The 25,655-nt window shown below is 33.8% G+C and overlaps 1 protein-coding gene across 1 annotated transcript in view; it reads right to left on the bottom strand.

Moving 5' to 3' along the window:
* Babam2 (BRISC and BRCA1 A complex member 2) overlaps nucleotides 1-25,655 on the bottom strand; it is a 404,038-nt gene that overhangs the window by 351,426 nt on the left and 26,957 nt on the right. Inside the window, exon 3 of the mRNA XM_046441540.2 lies at nucleotides 11,099-11,175. Coding sequence (XP_046297496.1) covers nucleotides 11,099-11,175 — 77 coding nt within the window. The remainder of the gene's footprint in view (nucleotides 1-11,098; nucleotides 11,176-25,655) is intronic.

The following is a 25,655-nucleotide window of genomic DNA, read 5'->3' as shown; positions in this document are numbered from 1 at the left end:
AAAAATGAACACTTTTACACTGCTGATAGGACTGTAAATTAGTATAATCACAAAGGAAATCAGTATGGAGGTTTCTCAAAAGATGAGGCATGGAACCACCATATGATCCAGCTATTCTACTCCTTAGTATTTATCCTAAGAATTAAAGTCATCATACTGCAGTGATACATTCATTTGTGTTTACAGCAGCATAATTTACAATAGACAAACTATGGAAACAGCATAGATGTTCATCAACAAATGAATGGATAAAAAGAATGCGGTGTATATACGCAAAGGAACTTTCTTCAGCCATAAAGAAAAAATAAAATTATGTCATTTGCAAGAAAGTGGATGGAACTTGAAGTCATTATGTTAAGCAAAATAATTCAAACTCAGGTCAAGAGTCTTATGTTTTCTCTCATATGTGGAAGCTAGAGAAGAAAAAAGAAAAGAAAGGTGGGGGAATCTCATGAAAAGTAAGGGAAACCAATAGAATAAAGGAAAGGGACAAGGAAGGAGGGGAGAAGTGCTGGGAGTGATACTGGCCAAATTATATTGTTATATTATATACATGTACTAATATGTAACAAACCCGACCATTATGTATAACCACAATGCACCAAAAAAATGTGTAAAAAAACAAATAGAATTAAACAAAGTAAATAAATCATATAATTAACTGACAAAAATATTAAATATGTAGAAGTAAATTTAACAAAATCTGTTTAAGATATGTTCACTGAAAACTACAAAATACTGCTGAAAAAAATTACTACCTAAATAAATGGACAGGTTACCATTTGCATCTACTGGAAGACTCAATGTTAGTAAGATATTAACGCTCCACAAGTTGACCTCCAGATTCAATGCACTATTCAGCAGGACTTCTGTAACTTTCAACAAAGAGCTTTAAAAAAGAAGTTATAGGATTTACACAATCTTATTTAAAGACATCCTATAAGGCTACAGGAATCAAGAGAGGATGTTCTTTGGTTAAGGACAGACATACCAAGGAAATACAATGGAAGGTCCAAAAATGAACCACCCTAAAATGGTTTAATGACAAATATATGGTCAAAATTAGGTCAAAATGGATCAATACCAAATTGGCAAGAATATGGAGTAACTAGAACATTCAATAAATTGCTATCAGTAATGTAAAATGGCACAACTACTTTGGAAAACAGTTTAACCACATATTTATAAAGCTTAAAACATGATCAGACTACTTCTATGTATTTGTCCAAGAAAAATAAAAACATATTTCTACAAAAAGTCATCTATAAAAATGTAGTGGTAACTTTATTCACAATAGATAGCCAAAACCTGGAAACAATCCAAATGTCCTTCAATAGATGAATGAATAACAAAAAAAACAAAAACAACTACAGTAGGTCTATACAATGTTATACTTTGTATACTTTCTTTTATTCAATAATAAAAGAAACAAAGTACTGATAAAAGTAACAATATGGATGAATCTCAAAAACATTTATGCTGCATGAAAGATGCTAAACCCTAAATTCACAGTATATGATTCCATTTATATAAAATTCTAAAATAGGCAAAAGTGTTGCATAGTTTCAGAGAAAAGCTAACACTCAGGAGTTAGGGGAAGGGTGCTGAAGAAGACCGACTTGATTTGTTGAGGGAAAGAAACATTCTATATCTTGACTGTGGTCTAGGTTACAGGTCTTTACAACTGCCAAAATGCATGGCACTTTACACTTAAAATGGGTACATTTTAGTGTATGTAAATCATACCACAATATCAAAAAGATATAAAAGAGTGGTATATAAATGTCCACTTCCAAGTTGTGTTGATTAAATGAACTAATGTATGCTAATTCTATTTTCTTTAAAATCATGCTCCACAAGTTAGCTTAGCAATGATATCAGTCACTTCTTAATAAACCATTATTGGCATTAAAGCCAGATTACATATGTATTATTAACTATAACTAATCTGATTTTACAAATTTAAATAAATAATATTAGTTGCTACTCTAGGTATTTCTAATAGTCCATGAATTCCAATAAAATAAAATATTCCAAAAGAGCAAGGCAAAGGAATCCTGAAAATCTAAGGGAGAGAATGTCTAATCCACAAAATTAGCACTTTTTACTTGCCTTTCAGTGAGCATTTTTTAGAACAGTCACTAAATCAAAGGTGACCTGCCTCCCTAATTAGCCTCTAAAAATACCTTGAATGCTAGATAATAATAATCTTTAAGTAAGTGAATCTTTTTTAAAAGATAAAAATAAAAGTAAAATGGACTATGCTACTAAAGAAAATTACAGTGCCTCTCAGCGTGATGCAAAATGCTAAGTCCCTGGACACAGTGCCCAACTTTTCACTTAGCTCAACTGCAAGTCATAGTAAAAACAGTTAACTCCTACTCTCCTTGCAAGAGACAGAAAAGTACTAGCCTAAGGAGGCTCCCAAATGGAGAGTACATCCATCACGATGGCTGATTTGTAAGTGCAAATGAAACATCATACATATGTCACAAAACAAGCTATTTTATTATTTGCTTGTTTTGTCCAACTAAAGCCAAAACAGTGTGAACAAAAGCAGAAGCAGGAAAAGCAAGGCCTCTGGGAAGCACAATGAGCAAATCCATTGTGCCATAGCTTTTGACACACATTAAATTGTTAGCTGAGCTCCAACTGGGGTGGACTGGGAAACCAGAATGTTAGACTTGACTGGCCTTGAATGTCAAGCTAAGGAATTCAACCCACTAAATACTGGAGGGGAAGAAGGAGAGGTTGAAGCAGAAAGATTACTAGGTTAACATTTCCCAAATAGATTGTTTCTTTTAAACAGTACAATAAGTTGTCATCCCAACAAAAATGCCAGCACCTATAGCCACACCAGTCAGCTTTGGGACCTACTGGTCAAAGTTCAGAATGTAAGGTGTAATAACAAAGCAAAGTACAAATTTCTTATACATGAGATGAAATCAATAGACCCTGGGTATCTTTTTCAGCTGATGCACAAACTTCCCCAAAGAACCACTGGTCCTTTGGTGCCATCAGGTTGGTTACCAGTTTCTGTGTGACAGCCATCATTTCCACATCCCTCAGTGCCTCTACTCTGTGCTGTATCAGCAAGTTTTTAGAGGGCAAGGGACAGAAAAAGAAGCACATTCTAAGCTTACTACACTATTTTCTTAGAAAAAATTAACATGTAATAGACCTGAGATGCCAATAAGCATTGTGCTAACACACACAAACACATGCACACACATGCACACATGTAACAGGAAAACCCTTCAAGGAGGTAAGGATCAAAAATAAAGCTGAATTTGAGTAGATTTAGTAAAGGAGAATTCTAAAATGCTATTTGCAACTTGTCTATAAAAATCTTTGCATTTATGTTTGGCTACTGTTTAATTAAATAGTGCATTCCATTTCAATAGCAGTTCTGAAATTGGTTTCATTCTCCAAAAACTGCATATTTAAATTTAGTAAAGCAGAACTGAATACTTGGAAGTGAATAGTACTTTTACGCTGAACCTCTGAAGACACAAGAGAAATGTATTATCCAAATTGGAATCTTTTTTTTTTTTTTCATACTTTGTCCTATGAAGGGAAAGAATTTCAACTTTGAAACCTTTGGGGAGAACTTTTTGGCATGACTTTTTCACTCTGTCACAAATGGTTTTGATAAATATTCATCATTCCTCTCAGATGATAAACAACAGTATTGCTCTATTGTTAAAGACAAAGAGAAATGTCAGTAGTTTCATTTAGAAGTGCTTTAGAATGATTTCCTATAACAAAGTACCTGCCCAATTCATGTTTACCTTATGTTAAAGCTGACCTCTAGCAACCAGCCTGATAATAAATGACCCAGAGCCCCCTGGACATATGACTGTGACACAAGTAGACACTTTTTAGCCCAAGCCACCAGTCAGAACCCCTCTCCTAGGAATTTAGACTCAGTGACTTCCTCTCTGATGGCCTGCAATCAAGTCACTATGTAGGAGCTTAGGAAGTCATTTTTATCCAATGTGAAGAGAAAGAGAAATCTGGGGGGAAAAAAATAAAGTGACAATAGACTATATTGCACAACAGGACACAGATGCTGACTAGCCACTATGGTGTCTACTGGCCTTCCAGACTCTGGTTCTGATCCCTGTGAAGCTTGGCTATTCTTTCTGCCTTTGGGCACCATAAAATTTGCTTGATTACTTATAAAGATAAATAAACAAATTCTTTAATTTAGGTTCGTTCCAATGGGTTTCTTATAACCAAACAGTCCCTGATTAAAATAAATTGTTAGTATGAAATACAGAAATTTTAAACAAAAGATAATTTCAAATTTGAAACCAATGTTAGCAAACTGATTTACTGGCCACAGACTTGCTCAATATAACTTATAATATTTCAATAATCTCTCTTCATAGTTGCATAAACAGTGTTATTCAAAGAACTTGCAGAATTAAGTTTTGTCACTTCCTCATCAAACCTCATCATTGCCAGATCCAAAGAAAGAACATGGTTCGTTCATTCCACAAACACTTATTAAGCCTCTATAAATGTCAGGCACCAAGCTAGAGAATGGAAAAAAAAATGAGCAAAACAGCCTCACTCCCTGCCCTATTTAAATAGGATATGCACACAAAAAATAAACTCAATAATTTCTTCTAGAATTAAATTCTACAGAGCATGATAGGATGGCTATTTTTACAAATACATGTTTATATGAAGCTTATGGCTCTGCCTCTGTGAATTTTGCTGTCGCTGGTAAATTTTCTCCACTTCAGTGGTGCTGTCTTAGACCTTAACGTGTATTTTATTCACATCAATCCTGATCACTGAAGATCCACATTTCCACTCCTGTTTAAGTAAGTGTAAGTTGTACCTTCTATGACTGTGAGATTGAAGGACTTCTCTTCAGTTAAGAGCTCTATCCTTTGACATTTTCCAAGAGTATCTTATACAAATTGGCAACTCTCTCTCTAGCCAGCAGTTGTCTCTTCGCATTAAAAGAGCTGAGGAAATAATACCATCATTCCTAATGTACTATAATCTTCTGGCTTCTAAAATTTCAATTATTTAATTTTGAATATGGGTAATTCTGCAGGAATCAGTTCACGGATTCATGGGTAGAAATATGCCCTCTCTTTCACCTTTCATTCTCATCATTAACTGCATAAAGTTTCCTTTATTCACAGATGAAACAGATTTGGACAAGGAGTGTTTTCTAATATACAAAATATTTTGAAATATAAATTTTTAATTATATGCTATTTCATTAATCTGCTTTCAGAGGGCAGAGCAAAATATATAAAGACAAAATTGGTTCAGAATCCAAATTTGCAAAGTACTGTATGTCCTTCCTGTTTTCTGAATTGTTAAGAGCAATGCTCCAATTACAAATTCCTTGTATAATAAATAACTTCTAAAGACTGAATTTCTGTTGGCAAAATGCTGATACAAGTGACAGAATGCTGCGTTCTTTTAACACTACAATCAACAAAAACCTGCACGCTACGATTCATTAATTCATGCATGTGTTCACTCCATTCCTTCCACAAATATTTAGCTGCATATCTCTACTGCACTAGGAATTGAAGATACAATTAAATAAACAAAACAGCCTCCATCTCTAACTTCACTAAGCTTAAAGTTATGAAATAAAATTCAATTAATTCCAAATATGTTGATTGAACCTTGGTTAAAATTATAGTTTAACTTGCATGCCACAAGTTTTCAATGGAATTTAATGAGAAACTTTAAATAAGAAATCGCTTAAGAGTGTAAAGAAGTTTGTGAAAGATTATAACCAGAACTAATTTTGAACTAATTTTGCTTAGAAATAAAAAAGGAGAAAGTAAGAAAAGATTTATCTATTATTTTCCATGTAGTACAATTTAAACCTGTTCTTATTCGTTTTCTTCTACATAAAATTAAGTTTCATTCTAGGTCCTGTTTCTTAAAAGTCAAAGAGCTTTTCTGTTTGCTGTGATAGTTATCGTCCAAGGACTGTAAAACTATATAACCTTACATTTAACTATGTTTGTGTTAGCAAACCACATTTGTTAAAATGTTTGTTATTGAGAATTGTATTTGTTCATCTAAATATGAATGAATATTATGTTGGTTATAAGAGGTTCAATTCAATCACAAGTCTTGTGATAATTAACCACTATGACATTATTGATCTTGGATATAATCAATTTAAGGTTATAAAAATTGATGGAGTAGAAACATACCTAAGTCTACATCTTTGTAAAAATTTTTCTAAGTAAAATAAAAGAATGACTTAAGAAAAAAATGAGTGAGGCTAACATAATTTTGAAGCAATACAGCAGTATGTTACTGTTTTTAAAGATTCATGACTCGCTATGATTTTTCTTTACAGTAAATTCTGGTTAATATAGTAAATTTTCTACTTCCATGAATTTCAAATTATAAAGAGAGAAACTATACTAATTACTGAGGGTAATAAAATATCTAATTGTCCTACATTACAACTACTATCAACACACCATGACTCAAACCCTCCTAGAAATGTTTGTGAAAGATTACAACCAGAACTAATTTTGAAATAATTTTCATATAAGTTACAAATAAAGAAATCTTAAATGACCATGACCTAAATATCATACAAATTAAGGAACATAAAACAATCTTGCTTTGTAAGCGCTGACGAGAACAAATTTATGTGGGCAGGTAGAAAAACACAAGCCCAATAAAGGTGACTCAAGTGAACTTTACTTGAGTGTTAACTACATGTTCAAAGGGTGTGTTTCGATTTTCTAAGTTAATGTGTATTTCACAATGTTTACAATCATAGACCAATGACTTATATTTCATAATTTATGTGGCTGATTTGTTTATTTTGATGAATCGATCATATTTTCAACAAATTTTAACAAACAAATTCGGTCTGGAAATTTGAATAAGCTTATTGAGGTGGCCTCCATATTAAAGCACAGGGGTACCCCAAAGGATACAAATTTGAGAGGGTAATTTTTTCAAACAAAAGGCAAAGTGCTACCTTACATACTACAACTTCACAAAGAAATGAATTTTGCCAACAAATTTATACATAACACCACCTTCTACTAATCTGATAAATAAAATCTTCCTCTGGGTCTGCACTCCCTGACACTGAAACATATGGCCAACATTCTTCAGAAAGCATTCCTAAATTAAGTCAAGTTTTTCAGAAGGAGAAAATAATGTCATCCATTTAATTCAGAAAACTTGAAACATAGTTTCCATGATCAATTACATTTTTCTTTTATTTGGTCTGCTTAAGAATAGGACTTACTTTAAACTCACTTTATTGTAAGAACCCCAATATATAATAGCTATTCATTCATTAAAGAGCACCCAATGGCCTAAAAAAAAGTCCTTAAAAAAAGTGATATCATGATAGAACAAAATTACAATAAAATGAATGCCAGCAATAGGACTAATCATAAATATTATAAAAGATTTCCTGTGAAAATATTATAGTAATGAGAAGATACAGAATATTAGCAAATGCTTCCTAACAGAAACTCATACAGCTAGAAAGATGCCAATGAAATCACACTACTTCTGTCTCAAAACCATGAACTGACCACATACATTTATTTCTTCTTTCTTCTGAGTTCCCCCATCCTGTTTGAAAAGATAGGTAGATAAAAATTCAAAATAACAGGAGGGTAAAGAGAAAGAGGAGAAAGTAGCAATCAGTAGATGAGAAATTTCAGCAAATTTCTGGAAGGCAGAATGCAGAGGAAACATAGTGATTGACAAGACAAGGCAAAGGACGCCTTGTCCTGCAATATGTGAGGAGTAGGCTATTGATAAGAAGGAAGCCAGATGTACTGGTAAACCTCTACCAACTTTTAAAGGGAGGCAAGAGTAAGGCACTGGGCTATAAACAAGGATATTAACTAAAAGCTCCTCAGAGAATACTCTATATAGCACCCCAAAAATGGTAGCCACTTACGTATCCTCAGTGCAAAAATACGAGAGACTCCCTGAATAAACAGAACCAATTATTTGGAAAAACAGTTGAACTACAAAATATGACACATAGGGTCCCTCATACTATTAGCTGGCCCATAATTCATTATACTCTCCTTAAGCCCTGCTCACCTAATTAATAAAAACCCCTAATCAGTATTTTATTGACTATCTCAAATAAATATGGATATCTTTTATTATTCCTACAGAATAAGAGAGGGAAAAAAGATGTTAAACAAAAATATACTCCCTGTGAAAAATTAAAATAACTCAGGTAACAAAAATTTTTTAAATTTTTTTAGTCTCTGAAATATTTTAAAATATAACGTAAATATTAAATTAGAACAAGATGCTATAAAAAGGAACAGAGAGCAAGAAAGAGCTCTTTGAACATACGATATCTAAATTGTGAACATGGAAATAAAACATGATCATCAGGGCTACAGAAAAGGGAGAGAGAAGTATGGAATTTGAGCAAGTTATTTGAGACTGGGTTTCAGCAAGTTAAGTAGGTGACCTGTTTACTAAGAGATAATTCTATAAAACACAGAACCCACGATACCTACATTCAACAAAAGAAGGTAAAATAGAAGTGAATAATAAAGACAAATCTCATGTTGGTTATTATGCAGGGGCAAGACTACAGAGTAATCACTCAAGCAATTTACAAATGAAGTACTGATGAAAATTATAGATTCAGAATAAATAATAAATTATCAATCATGAAAATGCAAAAAAAGGAAGGCTGGGTTGTAGTTCAATGGTAGAGCACCTGCCTAGCACATATGAGGCACTTGGTTTGATCCTCAGCACCACATAAAAATAAAATAAAGGTACTGTGTCCATCTACAACTAAAGCGATTTTTTTAAATGCAAAAGGAAAATAATAGAAGACAAAAGTAGGAAGGCAAAGAAAGAGGAATAAGAACCAAAAGACACTATCTATGGTTCGTAGGAAACCAAATAAGTGTCATTATTGCACAGCAATTATCATTAAGTAGTAACAACGCTAACTCTGTGCCTTGCACTTACTAAGAACTCTTAGGGTCTGTTCATTTAACTATAAAATATATGGTTTAAGGTGATCTTTGGAAAAATAAAATAAAAATTGGGGGACTAAGAAAGTAGCTCAGTGGTACAGCACTTGCCAAGTATGTGAGAGGCCTTGGGTTCAATTCCGGCACAGCAAGAAAAAGTAAAAAATTATTAAGTTACAGGATAACAAACACCGGAACGTCAACAGTGATATAATTACATTAAAGGGGAAGAATGACATAAAGGTTAGGATGAAAATAAATTGATGCTTCATTTATCAGGGGAGGAAGTGAAAATGTAATAATGTCTCAAATATGTAAATCAAAAAACAGAGGCAAAAGCATATTACTTAAAGAAATGGAGACCAACTCAGAAGAACTAAACTAAAACAATTTTCTTGTTTTAATTATAAGTTGTTCTCTCAGAAAACAGGACTGGGAGAGGGAGTCACAGGACAGAAGACTATAGCTCTCCTACACAAAATAATTTCAGTGCTATTTTCATTTTTTTAAATATTTTTCTTAGTTGTAGATGGATGCAAGACCTTTATTTCTTTATTTTTATGTGGTCCTCAGGATAGACCCTAGTGCCTCATACGTGCTAGGCAAGTACTCTACCACTGAGCCACTATTTCCATTTTTAACTATATGAGTAATCTACTTTGATCATTTCTTTTAAATTTAGTTAATATATTTTCACAACAAGTAGCAATCTAATATTGTCCTACTACCTCAAACAGGTGAAATTCTTTTTATATTTTAATATTTTTTAAAGAATGGTCAAATAATGCAAAGTTAACAAATCAGCATGTCCTAAATTTTTCATTCAATGCTACATTTGGTAAATTAATACAAAGTGATTCTAGAGAATGCTAAGATGTGGCCCCTCATGGTATATAGTGGTAAAACATATCCAGAATCCAAAAAGCAGTTTACCCACCTGGCCCATCTTTAATGCCTACGCACTATATTCCTCCTTAAGAACAGAGAGATTTTAATGCCCTGTTCACCACAACTGTAGGTTCAAGACAAAAAAAAAATCCTGGTGAGATTACTGATACTAACCAACCAAAGCTCTTGTCAGTTCTACACTAGGATAGCACTTTATCACTGGTAATAGTGGCAGAGAAGGCTGATGCTACCCAGGTGAGATGCTCTAAGGGGTAACCTAAATCCAGTGGTACATCTTGTACCCTATCTAGCCAAGGTAAGAAACCTATGGTCCCATCACATTCAGTTTAGCCTGCATAATGTTAGCCCCACCAGATTTTTAATTTTGAAAAAGTAACCAACATCTAAAACTGAATTCATACGAAAATTGTGACCTTTACTTTCTGGGTCGAGAGAGGTAGCCCCCTCAGAGACAAGGTGCCCCAATTTGTCAACACAGTCTGCTTCCCTCATTCATGTTACAACTCTGGCCATCACAGGTCATTTGCATTTCTGACCCTTACTATAAAAGAGATAACATGTTAACATGCCTAAGCCATGCCAAGATCTTTGAGGAAGAACTCTCACAGTCAGGAGGCAACTGGAAATATATCAGTGATAATGGTTCCTGGCATCAGTAGCTCCAGAAGCTTAGAAATACTGGTGAATAGCAGCCATTCCTACCTAAAAACTCTCTAAATAGGTATTTTAAAGCAGTGGATCTCTTTATTGGGGTATTACAGAAGAGCTACTTATGGAAAAAACATACACAACACACACACACACACACACGTAAGAATTATTGTGCATGCCTAAACATTAAGGATATCTGAGGCTAGGGCTATAGCTCAGTGGCAGAGTGCTGGCCTGGCACATGTGAGACATTGGGTTTGATCCTCAGCACCACATATAAATAAATAAAATAAAGATATAGTGTCCATCTACAATTAAAAATATTTTTAAAAAGAATATTTGTACATGCCCATTTGCCTACAACTTATTCCCTGCCAACTGCCTTCCTTTTAACAGAGCTAGGATTGATTGACAGATAAGAAAAGTTGTATATGTCAGTTGATCAGAAGCAAGAGAGAACACTTAATGGCTAGAAATAAAAACTAAAGCGCAAAGTCCAATAATTAACAACTCTACTTTGATCAAAACAGTCATAATTTTCTTACATTTTAATGTTTCTCCAGCATATGGAATGTGCAGTTTGAATCTGTCACAGTTGGGTCCGGGAGTCAATGATGTACAGCTTTTAAAAAAAAGAGAGAGAAGAAAAGATTTTTTTAAATGAACTTTTTAAAAGCTCACCTATTTATAATATTTAGTAAAGTAAATAAAAAGTGAACTTTATAGACAAAAAGTTAAAAATACTGGTTTACAGAACAAAATAAGTCTTTAATCACAGAGGTTAAAACAACAAGTCTTCACCTAAAACAAGTAATTCATTTATCTAACAAGAAAACTTACATGCCTTCTAATAACATCAACAGTTTCAACTACTTCCCTCAAAGAAGTATATCTTGACTTTTAAAACTATATATATGATCCAAAACAGGTCTCTAGTCTTTGTTGCCAAGAATTATAAAATAAGAGTAATTTTATGGTCATATTTTAAACTAGACTCCTAGCTTTCGCTCTCTCAGAACAGAAAAGAGCCCACTTTTGGCCTTTTTTCTGGGACCAGATGGTTTTCTTTCTTTCCACAAAGGTACGATGCTTCATCTAGATTTGGCACACTGCAACTTTCATCTGCAGGAAAGCACAATGCATTATACTTGGTTTCAGGTAAAATGTAAATTTAAAAAGGGAGGTGGTTGAGTTAATCATCAAGGACGCAATGTTTTGGTTATTTTTTTTAATCTATTACTTGACAAAGTTCTGCAATGTTCTTTGTTCTTCACACACATCTACTTTACAAAACTTCTTATGATCTTATAAGTCAAAACCTCAGGTGCATAACAACAGCACTGGCCTCATGAGCTAATAAAATGCTATCACAAAGCCAACTTAGGAAGTTAGATCTTTCTTTTTTTTAAGAGTGGAAAGAGTAGGAATTATTCAAGTGTGAAGAATAGAAACAGAACTCCTGCAGGGGCAGGAGGGGACCCCAATAGAGGTTGCCCTTCATTTCAAAAATAAGTTAGGCTTTCAATTTATTGAGTAAAGCAAAGGAACTAATTTTCCCTCCTAATTCCAAAACTGACTCTGAAGCAATTGTGAAAATGAACCTACAAAAAGTTGTTTAAGGAATGGAAACACAGATGGAATAAATGTACAACTTCTATAGATGGTCACTTTGAAGGGTAAAGATCATATGAAGATAAATTCAAGAAATGTTGGCTTTAAAGAAACTATCTCGGTCTCCTATCAGATTTACTTTTACTCAAAAAAAGTAAATTTTCTTTCATTTGAACATAAAACAAAACAGAATGAGAAAGAAACTTACCTCAGATATAGTTAACACACTAGATTATTCCTCTTTATATTCAAGGACCAAAAAAATGTTTACTATTCAGTTACAAAGTTTAGTAACTGAATAGTAACATATTTTAATTTTTCACAGATTTTTAAAACACATTCTTCATTTACTGTCAGTATAAAATATTCTTCAGGGAATATTTTATAAAAAGATACCAAAACATTTCCCTTCTATAGGTTGGGTATTACTTATTCAAAATGTTAGGAACTCTCTACGTGCTTTAGATTTCAGATTTCTTCATATTTTAGAATATCTGCACATACAAAATGGAATACCTTAGGGATATAACCCTAATCTAAACACAAAATGCATTTATGTTTCATATATGCCTTCTACATCATAGGTTTAAGGTGAAATTTATGTAGTAATTTTAGTGCACCTACATTTTGACTGCAACCTGTCACAGGACAGGGCAGAAGGGGGAATTCTCCATTGGGGCATCATGAGGACACTCAAAAAGTCTTAAATTTTGAAAGATTTTAGATTTGGCATTTCCAGATTAGGAATGCACAACTTACAGTAAAATGTTTTCTTGCCCACAACACAAAAGTTATTTTAAAGGATTTATGGAAAACACAAAGATTCCAGCATCATATAATATACAAGGTAATCAAATGATAGTAATGACTCTACAAGCATCCAACCTGCAATGCTTTAAAGTGATGGAAAACACTGCTGACAACAGTGTTTTGGAGCTTGAAGATAAACTCATCTGTCTATATGGCTTAAAGACTGAAGTCAGCAGTAGTACAGAAAATCCTCAAGATTAATCTGATTCTAGTTTGTTTGAATTCAAGGACCAAATTTCATGCCTCCTTCCATGTGAAATTGCTAAATATTCCCTGCTGGGCCATACTTTATATTATTTATTTTATGCTTCACCAGGACTGGGAAAGTGTTTCTATGCCCTGCTATTTCACCTTCCTCCCTTACCACAGCAACAGGTGGTTCTAGAAAGAACAGGGTGTTGAAAAGGACATTTCTCCATCTGAGTGATTCATTCACCCTTGTTGGGTTTTGTTTTTTTGTTTATTTGTATGTTTGCTTGCTAATTAAATAAGACAGACTGAGCATAGTTCTAGGTGTCAGGAATATGGGTGGCCACGATCAACAGGACTACAGTCTATGAAGTACAGCAGGTACTTCAACTTTATTAAGGGAAGAAGAAATGATAAAACAAGAGACAAAGACTGTTTAAGATTGCTCAATGTTATGAAGAAAATAAAACAGGGTGCTATCAAAAAAAAGAGATCCTTTACAATGGAAAATCAAGTAAGACCTCTAGAGGAGGAGAAATTCCAAACCTGAATAACACTACGGGGCCAACCATGAAAAGTTCTGGGAAGAGCATCCCAGGCAGAGGAAACAGAGGATGCAAGGTGTGAAAGCACAATCAAGTCTGATATGTCTAGGAAGAAATCTTTACATATCTGGGCAATGAGGCTAGAGAACAGTGAATGAGGGAGAAAACAGCAAAAGATGAAGACAAAAGGTAAGCAAGGGATATGTCAATAATGCAGAGTCTTGCAAGCGGTGACAACTAATTCAGATTTTTTTTAAAAGAGAGAGAGAGAGAATTTTTTAATATTTATTTTTTAGTCTTTTTGTCGGTAGACACATGTTTATTTTATTTTTATGTGGTGCTGAGGATTGAACCCAGTACCCCATGCATGCCAGGCAAGCGCGCTACTGCTTGAGCCACATCCCCAGACCTTAATTCAGTTTTTATGCCAAGCACATATGATGGTTTTTAACATAGGAGTAACATTTGTCTAAACGTTTTGAAGAGATTACTGACTACAGTACAAAAAAAAAAAAGGAAAGGACGGTAAGGCTGGGGGTGTGGCTCAGCAGTGGAGCGCTCGCCTAGCACATGCGAGGCCCTGGGTTCCATCCTCAGCACCACGTAAAAATAAATAAATAAATAAACAAAATAAAGGAATTGTGTCCAATTACAACTAAAAAAAATTTAAAATAAACAAATAAAGTCATGCTGTCCATCTACAACTACAAAAAAAAAAAAAAGTTTTAAAAAAGACTGTATGAAAAAAAATGGAAAGAAGACCAGAGAGGGGACCGTAGAAAGCAAGAAAGATGAGGAATACCAGGACCAGGCTGGCAGCAAGGGGAATGAAGAGAAACGCACTTGCTACCTAGGGAGCAAGAGAGGAGCAAGTTTAGGGGAAAGGGAAGCCAAGCCAAGAGTGAGAAGTGCAAGATGGCAACCAAATCTTCTATGGTAACAGAGTCAGGTAGACGGGTGGGCCAACCTACAAAAGTCAATTAAACACTGAAGAAAAGGTATGAGAAAAAAATTTACCAAAACTCACCTAAAAAAAATGCTATATGATATTGGAAAGATCGCTCCCTGGAAAGAGGTGTGGGGGGGGGGGGACACGACAAGAGCACACTCAAGTGAAAAGGTATAATCTCCAGTAGGTTGCAGAGCTTCTGATTTGCTGAAAGGAATTTACAGATTTGGAGCCAAGGGATGACAAAGGAAGCTGCCATCAGCAGGTCTCTTTCTCCTGAGCAGTACTCACCTTCTCCTCCAATAAATGTTGAGACATTATTGAAAATGTTGCTTATACTCTATCTTCCATGTTACTGGGATGAACAGGGATTATGAAAAACAAGCCAATGTCACATACACAAAGATTCTTTTAAGATCAAGGAAAATCTTTCCTCTTAAATTACTCTTGTCTAAAACTGGTTTGGATCCTATTATTTAATTTACTGTGAAAAACCAAATCACTGTCGAGGTGAGCACTCATTTTTTTGGTAATCAAGGAAAAGCATGGGGGGGTAGGGGGTATGGCTCAGTGGTAGAGTATAGGCTTTAGCAAGCACAAGTTCTAGTTCAATCCCCAGTACCAGGAACAACAACAACAACAATTTAAAAAAAAAAAAAAAAAAAAAAAAAAACAGCGTGGGTTAGAAAAGATCAAAAAACCACACAGGAACTGTGTAATTCCACTTACAGAAAGAAGAAGTGTGCGTGCGTGTGTGTGTGTGTGTGTGTGTATCTATGTCTGCACACATAAGTAGATTATAGGAGAATCACCAAAACATGCCAAGATTTGGGTGCCTTTACAACTTTCTTCTGATTAGCTTTCTGCATTGTTCTTAGTTTTTTTGTTGTTGTTTTTTTTTTTCACATTGTTCTCAGCTTTATAATGAATATGAAATATTTTATAATTGTTAAATATTTTAATTTAAATACACTCTCATATTTGACTAGGGAGATTTAAAAATATTTAACAATTTAAATTTTTAATTTAAAAATATTTAATTTAAATACATCCTTTTTATATTTGACTGATGGAAACATGTTATGTTGGCCATATTTATCTTTTTCTCCTAAAATACCTCATTCCTTTTCAGAAGGAAAGAATACAGGGTGATTTATTGATAAGAGTCTTCAAGTAAAGTATATGAAAACCTTTACATTTCTTTTTTTCTGTTGTTGTTTTTTTTTCTTTTCTTTTTGCAGTGCTGGGGTCAAACCCAGTATCTTATATATGCTAGGAAAGTACTGTCCCAGTGAGCCACACCCCAGCCCACAAAGCTTCACATTTCTAACATTTTTAATCTCTTTGGTCAGAATTTTGGGAATGGCTGGGCTGGGCTAAAAGTCTCCCAGGCAGCTGTAATCAGAATTTGGTCACAGATAATTATTAGGAAGGGAAATTCATACACCTAGAAATCCATTTCCTTACAACAGTCACTAATATGGCATTATGTAAAAATTGTGAATGTGTAACTGATGTGATTCTGCAATTTGTATTTGGGGTAAAAATGGGAGTTCATAACTCACTTGAATCAAATGTATGAAAGATGATATGTCATGAGCTTTGTAATGTTTTGAACAACCAATAAAAAAAATAAAATAAAAAAATAAAAAATAAAAATAAAATAAAAAAGATACTGGCATTATCAAAATTATGTTTGTATAATGGCAACTTATCCTCACAGTTAGATCCAAGCTTTTAAAAGCCAATATTTCAGGGCTGGGGCACTTGCCTAGCATGTGCAAGACCCTTCGTTCAATCCCCAGTAGTGAAAGAAAAAAGAAAAAGAAAAATGGCAATATTCCAAAATTCAATAAACTTTCAACAACAAAAATTATTTTAAAATAATTTTTTAAATTGGTGACAATTAAATGGTAATTTCAAATTTGTTCCTCAACTCCATTTCCTGGGTGCTTACTATACACCATGCACTGTGCTTAGATCTGAGAATACAGCAGTGACATCATATTTTGGTATCAGAGTATAAAAAGGATTTTAAATATATTTTGCAAATTTTAACTTAACTCAATATACTAGTAATGCACTACTTTAAACTTAAATATGTGGGAGAACCAAGGGAGTTAAACTCATTCTATAGATTATGCACACAGGAATTATCACATAAGAATTTTTTTTAAGTTGGACACAATTGGACATAATACTTTATTTTATTTATTTATTTTTATGTGGTACTGAGGATTGAACCCAGTGTCTCACACATGCTAGGCAAGCATTCTACCACTAAGCCTAGACCCCAGCACAAGTGGGAATTCTTGATATCAAAGGAGGTAGTTTACTCTAGAACTTTATTACAGAAATTGCAGTTGACCATTGATAAAATAAATAAGCATAATAAATTTTGAACACTCTCATCTCTACAGGTTTTTATTTTACATTTAATCATATAATTCCTAGTATTATTTATCTAATTCCTAATTGTGCTTTGTTTTCTCAACCAGATTATAAAATTCTTGATGCCAATAATTGTTCTGTAATTTAAAAAATAAAATAAAAAGACCAACACAGCATATAGCACAGTGCTATTCATCTAACATAGGCAAAATTTTTTGTTAATTTGCTTTTTTTACTTTTTCTTTTTAGATACACATGACAGTAGAATGTATTTTGACATATTATACATACGTGGAGTATAACATGATGTGGAGTTGCAGTAGTCATGTATTCACATATGAACATAGGAAAGCTGTATCTGATTCATTCTACTGTCTTTCCCATTTCCATCCTCCCTCCCTTCCCTTCATTTCCCTTTGTCTAATCCAATGAACTTCTACTCTTCCTTCCCCCTTCCCCAGCTTATTGTGGGTTAGTTAGCATCTACTCATCAGAGAACATTCGGCCTTTGGTTTTGGGGATTGGCTTATTTTATTTAGAATGATAGTTTTCAGTTCCATCCATTTGCCTGCAAATGCCATGATTTCATTCTTCTTTATGGCTGAGTAATATTCCATTGTGTGTATGTACACGATTTCTTTATCCATTCATCAGTTCAAGGGCAGCTATGTTGGTTCCATAGCTTAGCTGTTGTGAATTGAGCTGCTATACACATTGATGTGGCTGCATCACTGATTTTAAGTCCTGTGGGTATGTGCCAACGACTGGGATAACTGGGTCAAATGGTGGTTCCATCCCAGGTTTTCTGAGGCATGTCCATACTGCTTTCCAGAGTGGTTGCACCAATTTGCAGACCCACCAGCAATGAGTGAGTATAGCTTTTCCCCCCCATCCTCCCCAACATTTATGTTACTTGTATTCTTGACAGATGCCATTCTGATTACAATGAGATGAAATCTTGGTATAGTTTTAATTTGCATTTCTCTAATTACTAGAGATGATGAACATTTTTTCATATATTTGTTGACCAATAGTATTTCTTCTTATGTGAAGTGCAGCACTGGCAAAATTTTAGAACATACTAATAATCATCAACTAAATTAAAAAGATGACACTGAAACCTCCAGGCTTCTGTAAAAGCACTCAGTAAGAGCACTGAGTTATAAGCCACTTTCAGGGCACTCCAGCCACACTGCAATCTCCTTGGCCTCCATATTTTACAATGATCTTTAAATCTCCAGCATCTAGCACTGGTATCCAACAAGAAGACACTGACCTCTATGAATGCCTAAGACTTGACTACAGTTTTGTGATCTTTTTTTTTTTTTAAGAATTTTTTAATATTTATTTTCTTAGTTTTCGGCGGACACAACATCTTTGTTTGTATGTGGTGCTGGGGATCGAACCCGGGCCACACACATGCCAGGCAAGTGCGCTACCGCTTGAGCCACATCCCCAGCCCCCAGTTTTGTGATCTTTTATGACAAAAATTGATGATTTAACCAGAATTGAAATGATATTCTCATCCTTACTTCTGAGAAAGGCAAAGTGTGATTATTTGTACAGGGGCTTCCCTTTGAAGAGCTGTACATGCAACCAGGATTTAACCTGAAGACATTAACTAAAATTATTCTATGTTCACAATAAAGAATAATAGTTCCTAACATTTTTTTTTTTTTTGACATTTACTATGTGGCAGATACTGCCCTAAGTTTTTTTTTTTTTAAGAGAGAGAATTTTTTAATATTTATTTTTTAGTTTTTGGTGAACACAACATCTTTTATTTTTTTTTTATTTGTATGTGTGCTGAGGATCGAACCCAGCACCCCGCGCATGCCAGGCAAATGCGCTACCACTTGAGCCACATCCGCAGCCCCCTAAGTTTTTTAATTAGATTAAACTACTTAAACTAAGAGTAACCTTCCAAGATGAGTACTATTACTACCTCCATTTTGCAAAAGAGGCAACTGAGGCACCTAGATGAGAAGTAATTTGCTAGTAAGTAACAAACCTGGTTCCAGGGTCAATTTTATTCATCATTCCACTAAACCATCTTTCAATAATTAAAGAGAAGATCACCAGAATTAGTGAAAAATGTGAATTATACATTCTTAGATTATATTTTGTTAAGTACCCATAATAATGCAAAGTAAAAGCTCACAAAACATTGCCAAAAAGAGGTTCTTTACTATATGCACTAATGAAAATTATTTATCAGCAAGTATAAGAACTGTCTATATGTAAATCAATGATGCAAAAGAGAAAATAAAGTCCTGTAAGTTGATTACTTAGGATCTACAATGTTGCCTCTATTTGTTGATTTAGGAAACTCTTTAAATAAACTCTTTAAAAATGGTGAAAAGTAAAGTTAGATTTGATTCCTCTTATACTTATTATGTGTTCATAGCTATTTTTAATCCCAGAGACTTAGGAAGCCAAGACAGAGGATTGCAAGTTTGAGGCTAGCCTTGGCAACTTAAATGATCAAATTTTTAAAAGGGGTTGGGGGTGTAGATCAGTGGTAGAGCACCCCTGGGTTCAATCCCCAATACCATAAAAAAAGAAAGAAATTTTATGTTTCTAGTTACTGAGCCATGATTCAAATCATCAAGCTTTTCTTATAAAAGGGGAAAGTTGGCAATTTCACTAAGTAGGATTTTAGTGACAATCAAGAATTAATGTGGGGCTGGGGATGTGACTCAAGTGGTAGCATGCTCGACTTGCATTCGTGAGGTACTGGGTTCAATTCTCAGCACCATTCAAAAATAAAATAAAGATATTGTGTCTACCTAAAATTAAAAATAAGTATTTTTAAAAAATAATTAATGTGGGGCTGGGGATGTGGCTCAAGCGGTAGCGCGCTCGCCTGGCATTCGTGCGGCCCGGGTTCGATCCTCAGCACCACATACAAACAAAGATGTGTGTCCGCCGAAAACTAAAAAATAAACATTAAAAAATTAAAAAAAAAAATAATAATAATAATAATAATTAATGTGGATTTAAAAAGCAATATGAAAGTATTCTACAACTTTTAACAAATTAGTATTCTATTTTTTAATATTGATTTTTTAGTTGTAGTTGGACATAATACCTTTATTTCACTTATTTATTTTTATGTGGTGCTGAGGATCGAACCCAGGGTCCCGCACGTGTGAGACCAGCGTTCTACCGCTAAGCCACAACCCCAGCCCAAATTAGTATTCTTAAGACAATGCAAAATACAAGAAAATACATTCTTTCTGGCTTAAGGCTAAACCTATTATTTGACACTCTCTGGAAAAAATAGTGATTTAGACCATTTCTATTCTTTAAGCCACCTAAAAAGAACAAATCCAGGGTTCCTTCCCTGAGTCTGCGTCAGTTTCCTTTACCCTGGCTATTCATTTACCATTTGGCATGCTCTCCTAACTCAGCTTCCTGTTTTCTTGATAGTGACGTTTGTGCTTGACCAATATTTAACATCAGCTGAGAAGGAAGTTTTCAGCTTTGGCAACCTAAAATAACAGGTGCCTATGAAATAAAATAGGCTAGAAGACCAATAATTGCCTTGGAAACTTTTAAGTCACAAACTGAGGTGAATAATTGTTAGCTGATATTCACATTTTCATTTTATAGAATTAATTTTGGTTTTTGGTTTAAATCTAATATCAATAACTTGACTCTGACCAAATCAGTTTCAAAATCATCATGGTTTCCAGACAGTGAAAAAGCTAAAAGACCGGGCTGGGGTTGAGGCTCAGAGGTGGAGTGCTCACCTAGCATGTGTGAGGCACCGGGTTCGATCCTCAGCACCACATAAAAAAAATAAAATAAAGATATTGTGTCCACCTATAACTAAAAAATATTATATATATATATATATATATATATATATATATATATATATATACACACATATATATATATATGTAAAATACTTGACATAGGTTATCCTGACATCTACCTAAATAACCTACAAAATGCAAAGCACTTGAACTTCTGATCCAAGGAATACTACATAGACAACATTGGAAGGAAATTATAACCCAATTAGTTGACTCTATCAAATCCCACAAAGTCAAGTCTTAACAGTCTTCTCCAAGGAAAGGCAAGAATTAAAACTGGTTAAAAAAAAAAAAAGCAGAATTTTTTACATTGTTCTCCAGGGACATGGGACTATCAACCTATGACATACAATATTCCTAATATAACCTTATATCTCCAAAGTCTAAAAACTATTCCTAGACCCTACTAGAAAATGATGTATTTAATTCCTAGCACTAGATTCCAAAATTCTATTACCAAAATAAATGACTCATCCAGAACGTTTTAAAAATTACAAAATTAAAATATTCAAGAAAACGTTGATGGGAAAGGCAGCGGAGCACAACAGACACTAGTATGGCAATTTGTAAATCAATGGATGTGTAACTGATGTGAATCTGCAATCTGTGTATGGGGTGAAGGTGGGAGTTCATAACCCACTTGAATCAAAGTGTGGAATATGATATGTCAAGAAATTTGTAATGTTTTGAACAACCCACAATAAAAAATTAAAAAAAAAAAAAAAAAAAAGAAAACGTGTTTGCCAGTTCATGTGGCATCAAGTTATTCCAAGATTCTATGCCCTGTCTCCATTTACAAATGGTAAGTTTCAATTTTAGAGTAGCAAGAATTTTTAAATGTCAGTAGGTGTTCCTATAACAAAAGTATGGTTTCAATTACAATATAATTTAAGTAAGAATGATGGCTCAAATACTATTTTTAACAGTTAACTAGGATGGGGAAAATCCTTTCACTTTTTTAGATAGACATTTAGCCCATTAATTTTTAACCTTTCTTCTTTTCTAAAATGCAAATTTAATTCACTCTGTTCACAGAATAAAGGAGAAAAAAATGAGTAGGATTATCCCAATTTGAATAAATGTTTGATAGAATTAAATATCCACTCATGATTTTTAAAAAAAAAAACTCTATTGTAAACTAGAATAAAAAGGAGTATCCTTTATCTGATAGACTATCTACAAAAAAGAAAAGAAAAGAAACCTATAGCAACATCAGACTTAATAACAAAATATTAGGTTTTTCTCCTGGAGATAATGAAACAAGGATACCTACTCTCACCACTTTCATTCAGCATTGTACTAGAGGTCCTAACCAGGATAGAGGAGTATGGGGAAAGGTACAAACACTGAAAAGGAAGAAATAAAACCATATTATTTGCAGAAAGTACATGCAAATAGAAAATTTTTTAAATCTTCATATGCACAATAAGAAATAATATGTGAGTTAGCAAAGTTGCTTGACAAAGAACATGCAGAAAATCAACTGCATTTCTATATAACATTAAAAATCAATTAGAAAATAAACTTTCACAAAAAATGCCATCTAAAATAACATCAAATGGGCTGGGGATGTAATGCATGGTAGAGAGGTGGCCTAGCATGCAAGGCCCTGGGCTTGATCACCAGCATCTCAGAAAAATAAAATAACATAAAGTGATCAAATATATAAAAATAAATGTCACAAAAGATGTGCAAGATCTTTATACAGAAAGCTATTACTGTGTAAAAGAAAAATAAATAAAATAAATAATACACCACCAGTGTAACTTCTCAACATGTACAATCACAAAAATGGGCAGTTATACTCCATGTATGTAGGATATGTCAAAATTCTACTGTCATGTCATTTAAAAAAAGAAAACAAATAGAGATATCATGTTGGCGGATTAAAAGACTCATCTTGAAAAGATGTCAGTTCTCTCAGAATAATCTAGAACCTGAAAAGAGAGTTCTAATACATAAATAGAATGCCAAGAACCAAACATAGACAAGATTCTCCTGAAAATTGTGGTAGGATTATTCACAACAGCCAAAGGATAGAAGCGAACCCAAAAGGCCCACCTATGGATAAACAGGTAAACAAAATGTGGTATAGTATACATATATAACACAATTTCACAATATATATGTATTTCAAGCCATCAAATTATACACATTAAATATATAATTTTTTTAAATGTGGTATACATACATATCTACAATGGAATATTCTTCAGCCTTAAAACAGGAAGGAAATTTTGACACCACAACCTTGAAGACATTTTGCTACATGAAATAAGCCAGTCACAAAAGAACAAATACTATATGCTTCCATTTTCAAATTTATACTGACAAAAAGTAAAATGGCAGTTACCAATGGCTGAGGGAAGGTAAACACAGGGAGTTGGTATTTAATAAAAAAGAATTTCAGGGCTGGGTTGTAACTCAGCGGTAGAGCACTTGCCTAGCATGTGTGAGGCACTGGGTTCAATCCTCAGCACCACAAAAAATAAAGTAATAAAATAAAGTTATAAAAAATATTTTTTAAAAAATAGGATAGAGGGTGCTGGGGCTGGGGCTGAGTGGTACAGCACTTACCTATCACATGCAAGGCACTGGGTTTGATCCTCAGCACCACATAAAAATAAATAAATAAAATAAAGGTATAAAAAAATAGGATAGAATTTCAGTTGGGGAAAATTAAAGAGTTACTAAGAGGGATATCAGTGATGGATGTAGAACATTTTGAATATTTTTATTGCCACAGAACTTTTTATTTTAACATTTAAGAAATGGTTAAAATGCTAAATTTGAAAAAATTTGTTACCTCTGATATAAAAAATTACCATAAATTTTATTTATCAAAATATAATCATGCTATAGTCAGACGAATACACAAGTGGAACAAAATAAAAAGACCCAACACAGTCTCACAAGCCTGGATACTTAATTTATGGTAAAGGCCGCTCTGCAGAACAGTAAAAGAAAAGAAAGTATTTTCAAGGGGAGTGATTCCCAAATTTTGTTTTAGTATTTTTTTTGGTTTTGGTTTTGGTTTTGAGGCTATTGTGAATGAAATGGAATAGTTTTCCTAATTTCGCTTTCAGCGGATTCATTATTGGTATATATATATATACAATTGACTTATGGGTGTTAATTTAAATGGTGTTCGCTCAATTGGATCCCAGGAAAATATAAAATAACCTTTGCTTCACATCATCCACAACAATAAAGTACAGGTGGAAAATAAAAGAAAAATGTTTTAAGAAGATCATCTGAGGAAGGGGACTAAATAGAATAATGTCTTCAAAAACTTGAAGTAGACAAGTTTCTAAACCTAAAGAAGCACTTCCCAGAAGTGGATCCAGGGCCAATAAATATATGATAAAGTGCTGAATCTAATTAGTACCAAGAAATGCAAAATAAACCTGCAATGAGGAACCACAACCCCATCAAGATGGTTAAAATTAGACTGATAATAACAACTATTGAAAAGGATGTAAATGCCTAGAAACTTTACCCACTGTTGATGAAAGAATAAATTGGAAAAACCATTTTAGAAAAATGTTGGGTAGTGTTTATTAAAGGTGAATACATGCACATTTATGATCTAGCAATTTTAATCCTAGACAAACCCCCCCCCCAGGAAAATGTATACACATTCTCACCAAAGATATGGACAAAAATGCACACAGCAGTAGCATTCTTTTTTTTTAATATTTATTTTTTAGTTTTCGGCGGACACAACATCTTTGTTTGTATGTGGTGCTGAGGATCGAACCTGAGCCGCACGCCCGCCAGGCAAGAGTGCTACAGATTGAGCCACATCCCCAGCCTGAGCATTCTTTGAAATAACCTCAAACACTGAACAATTAAAATGTAATTTCAAACTCAGCAACAAATGCCCATCAACTATTAGAACAGGGAAATAAATAAAGATGTACAGCAATGAAATAAACCATACCTATGTGAAATGATATAGATTTATCTCACAAATATATTGATGAAACAATGTATAACTATGATTCTATTATTATTTAAAGTTCAAAACTAGAAAAAAACTGTAGCATTTTGTGTACTAAGTGATAAAAGTATTATACAAAAGCAAGAAAGTGATTACCATAAAAATCAACATAGTGGGGCTGGGGTTGTAGCTCAGGGATAGAGCATTTGCCTAGCATGTGTGAGGCACTGGGTTCAAACCTCAGCACCACATAAAAATAAATAAATAAATATAGATATTGTGTCCACCTACAACTAAAAAAAATTATGACAAAAAAAATCAGCACATTGGTTTAATCAGTGGGGGAAGAAGGAAGTGGTAACTGGGAAGATGAACATGGGGGACTCCTGGGTATTGCCAACACTTTATTTCTAACCTGAGTGGTGCTGACACAGATGTTCACATTTTTTTAAATTTATTTTTTACTTTTTGTTTGTTATTTTTAGTTACACATGACAGTATTTTCACATATCGTATATACATGGAGTATAACTTCCCATTCTTGTGGTTATAAATGATGTGGAGTTATACTAGTCAAATATTCACATATGAACATAGGAAAGTTTGTCTGATTCATTCTACTGTCTTCCCTATTCCCATCCTCCCTCCCTTCCCTTCATTCCCCTTTGTCTAATCCAATGAACTTCTGTTCTTCCCTCCCCCTCATTGTGTGTTACGTCTTGTTGATGTATATTTAATTCCCTTAAGCCTTATAAAATGTCCTTTTTGGTCCTTTCTGATTTTGGCTTGAAGTCCACTTTATCTGATATGAGGACAGAAACCTCTGCTTGTTTATGAGAT

This window comes from Marmota monax, unplaced genomic scaffold, assembly GCF_021218885.2.
Source record: "Marmota monax isolate L192 unplaced genomic scaffold, Marmota_monax_Labrador192_F-V1.1 WCK01_AAM20220418_F8-fsc00010, whole genome shotgun sequence".
NCBI lineage: Eukaryota > Metazoa > Chordata > Mammalia > Rodentia > Sciuridae > Marmota > Marmota monax.
Note: the sequence above shows the minus strand (reverse complement) of the source record. Positions and strands in the feature narration are given on the sequence as shown.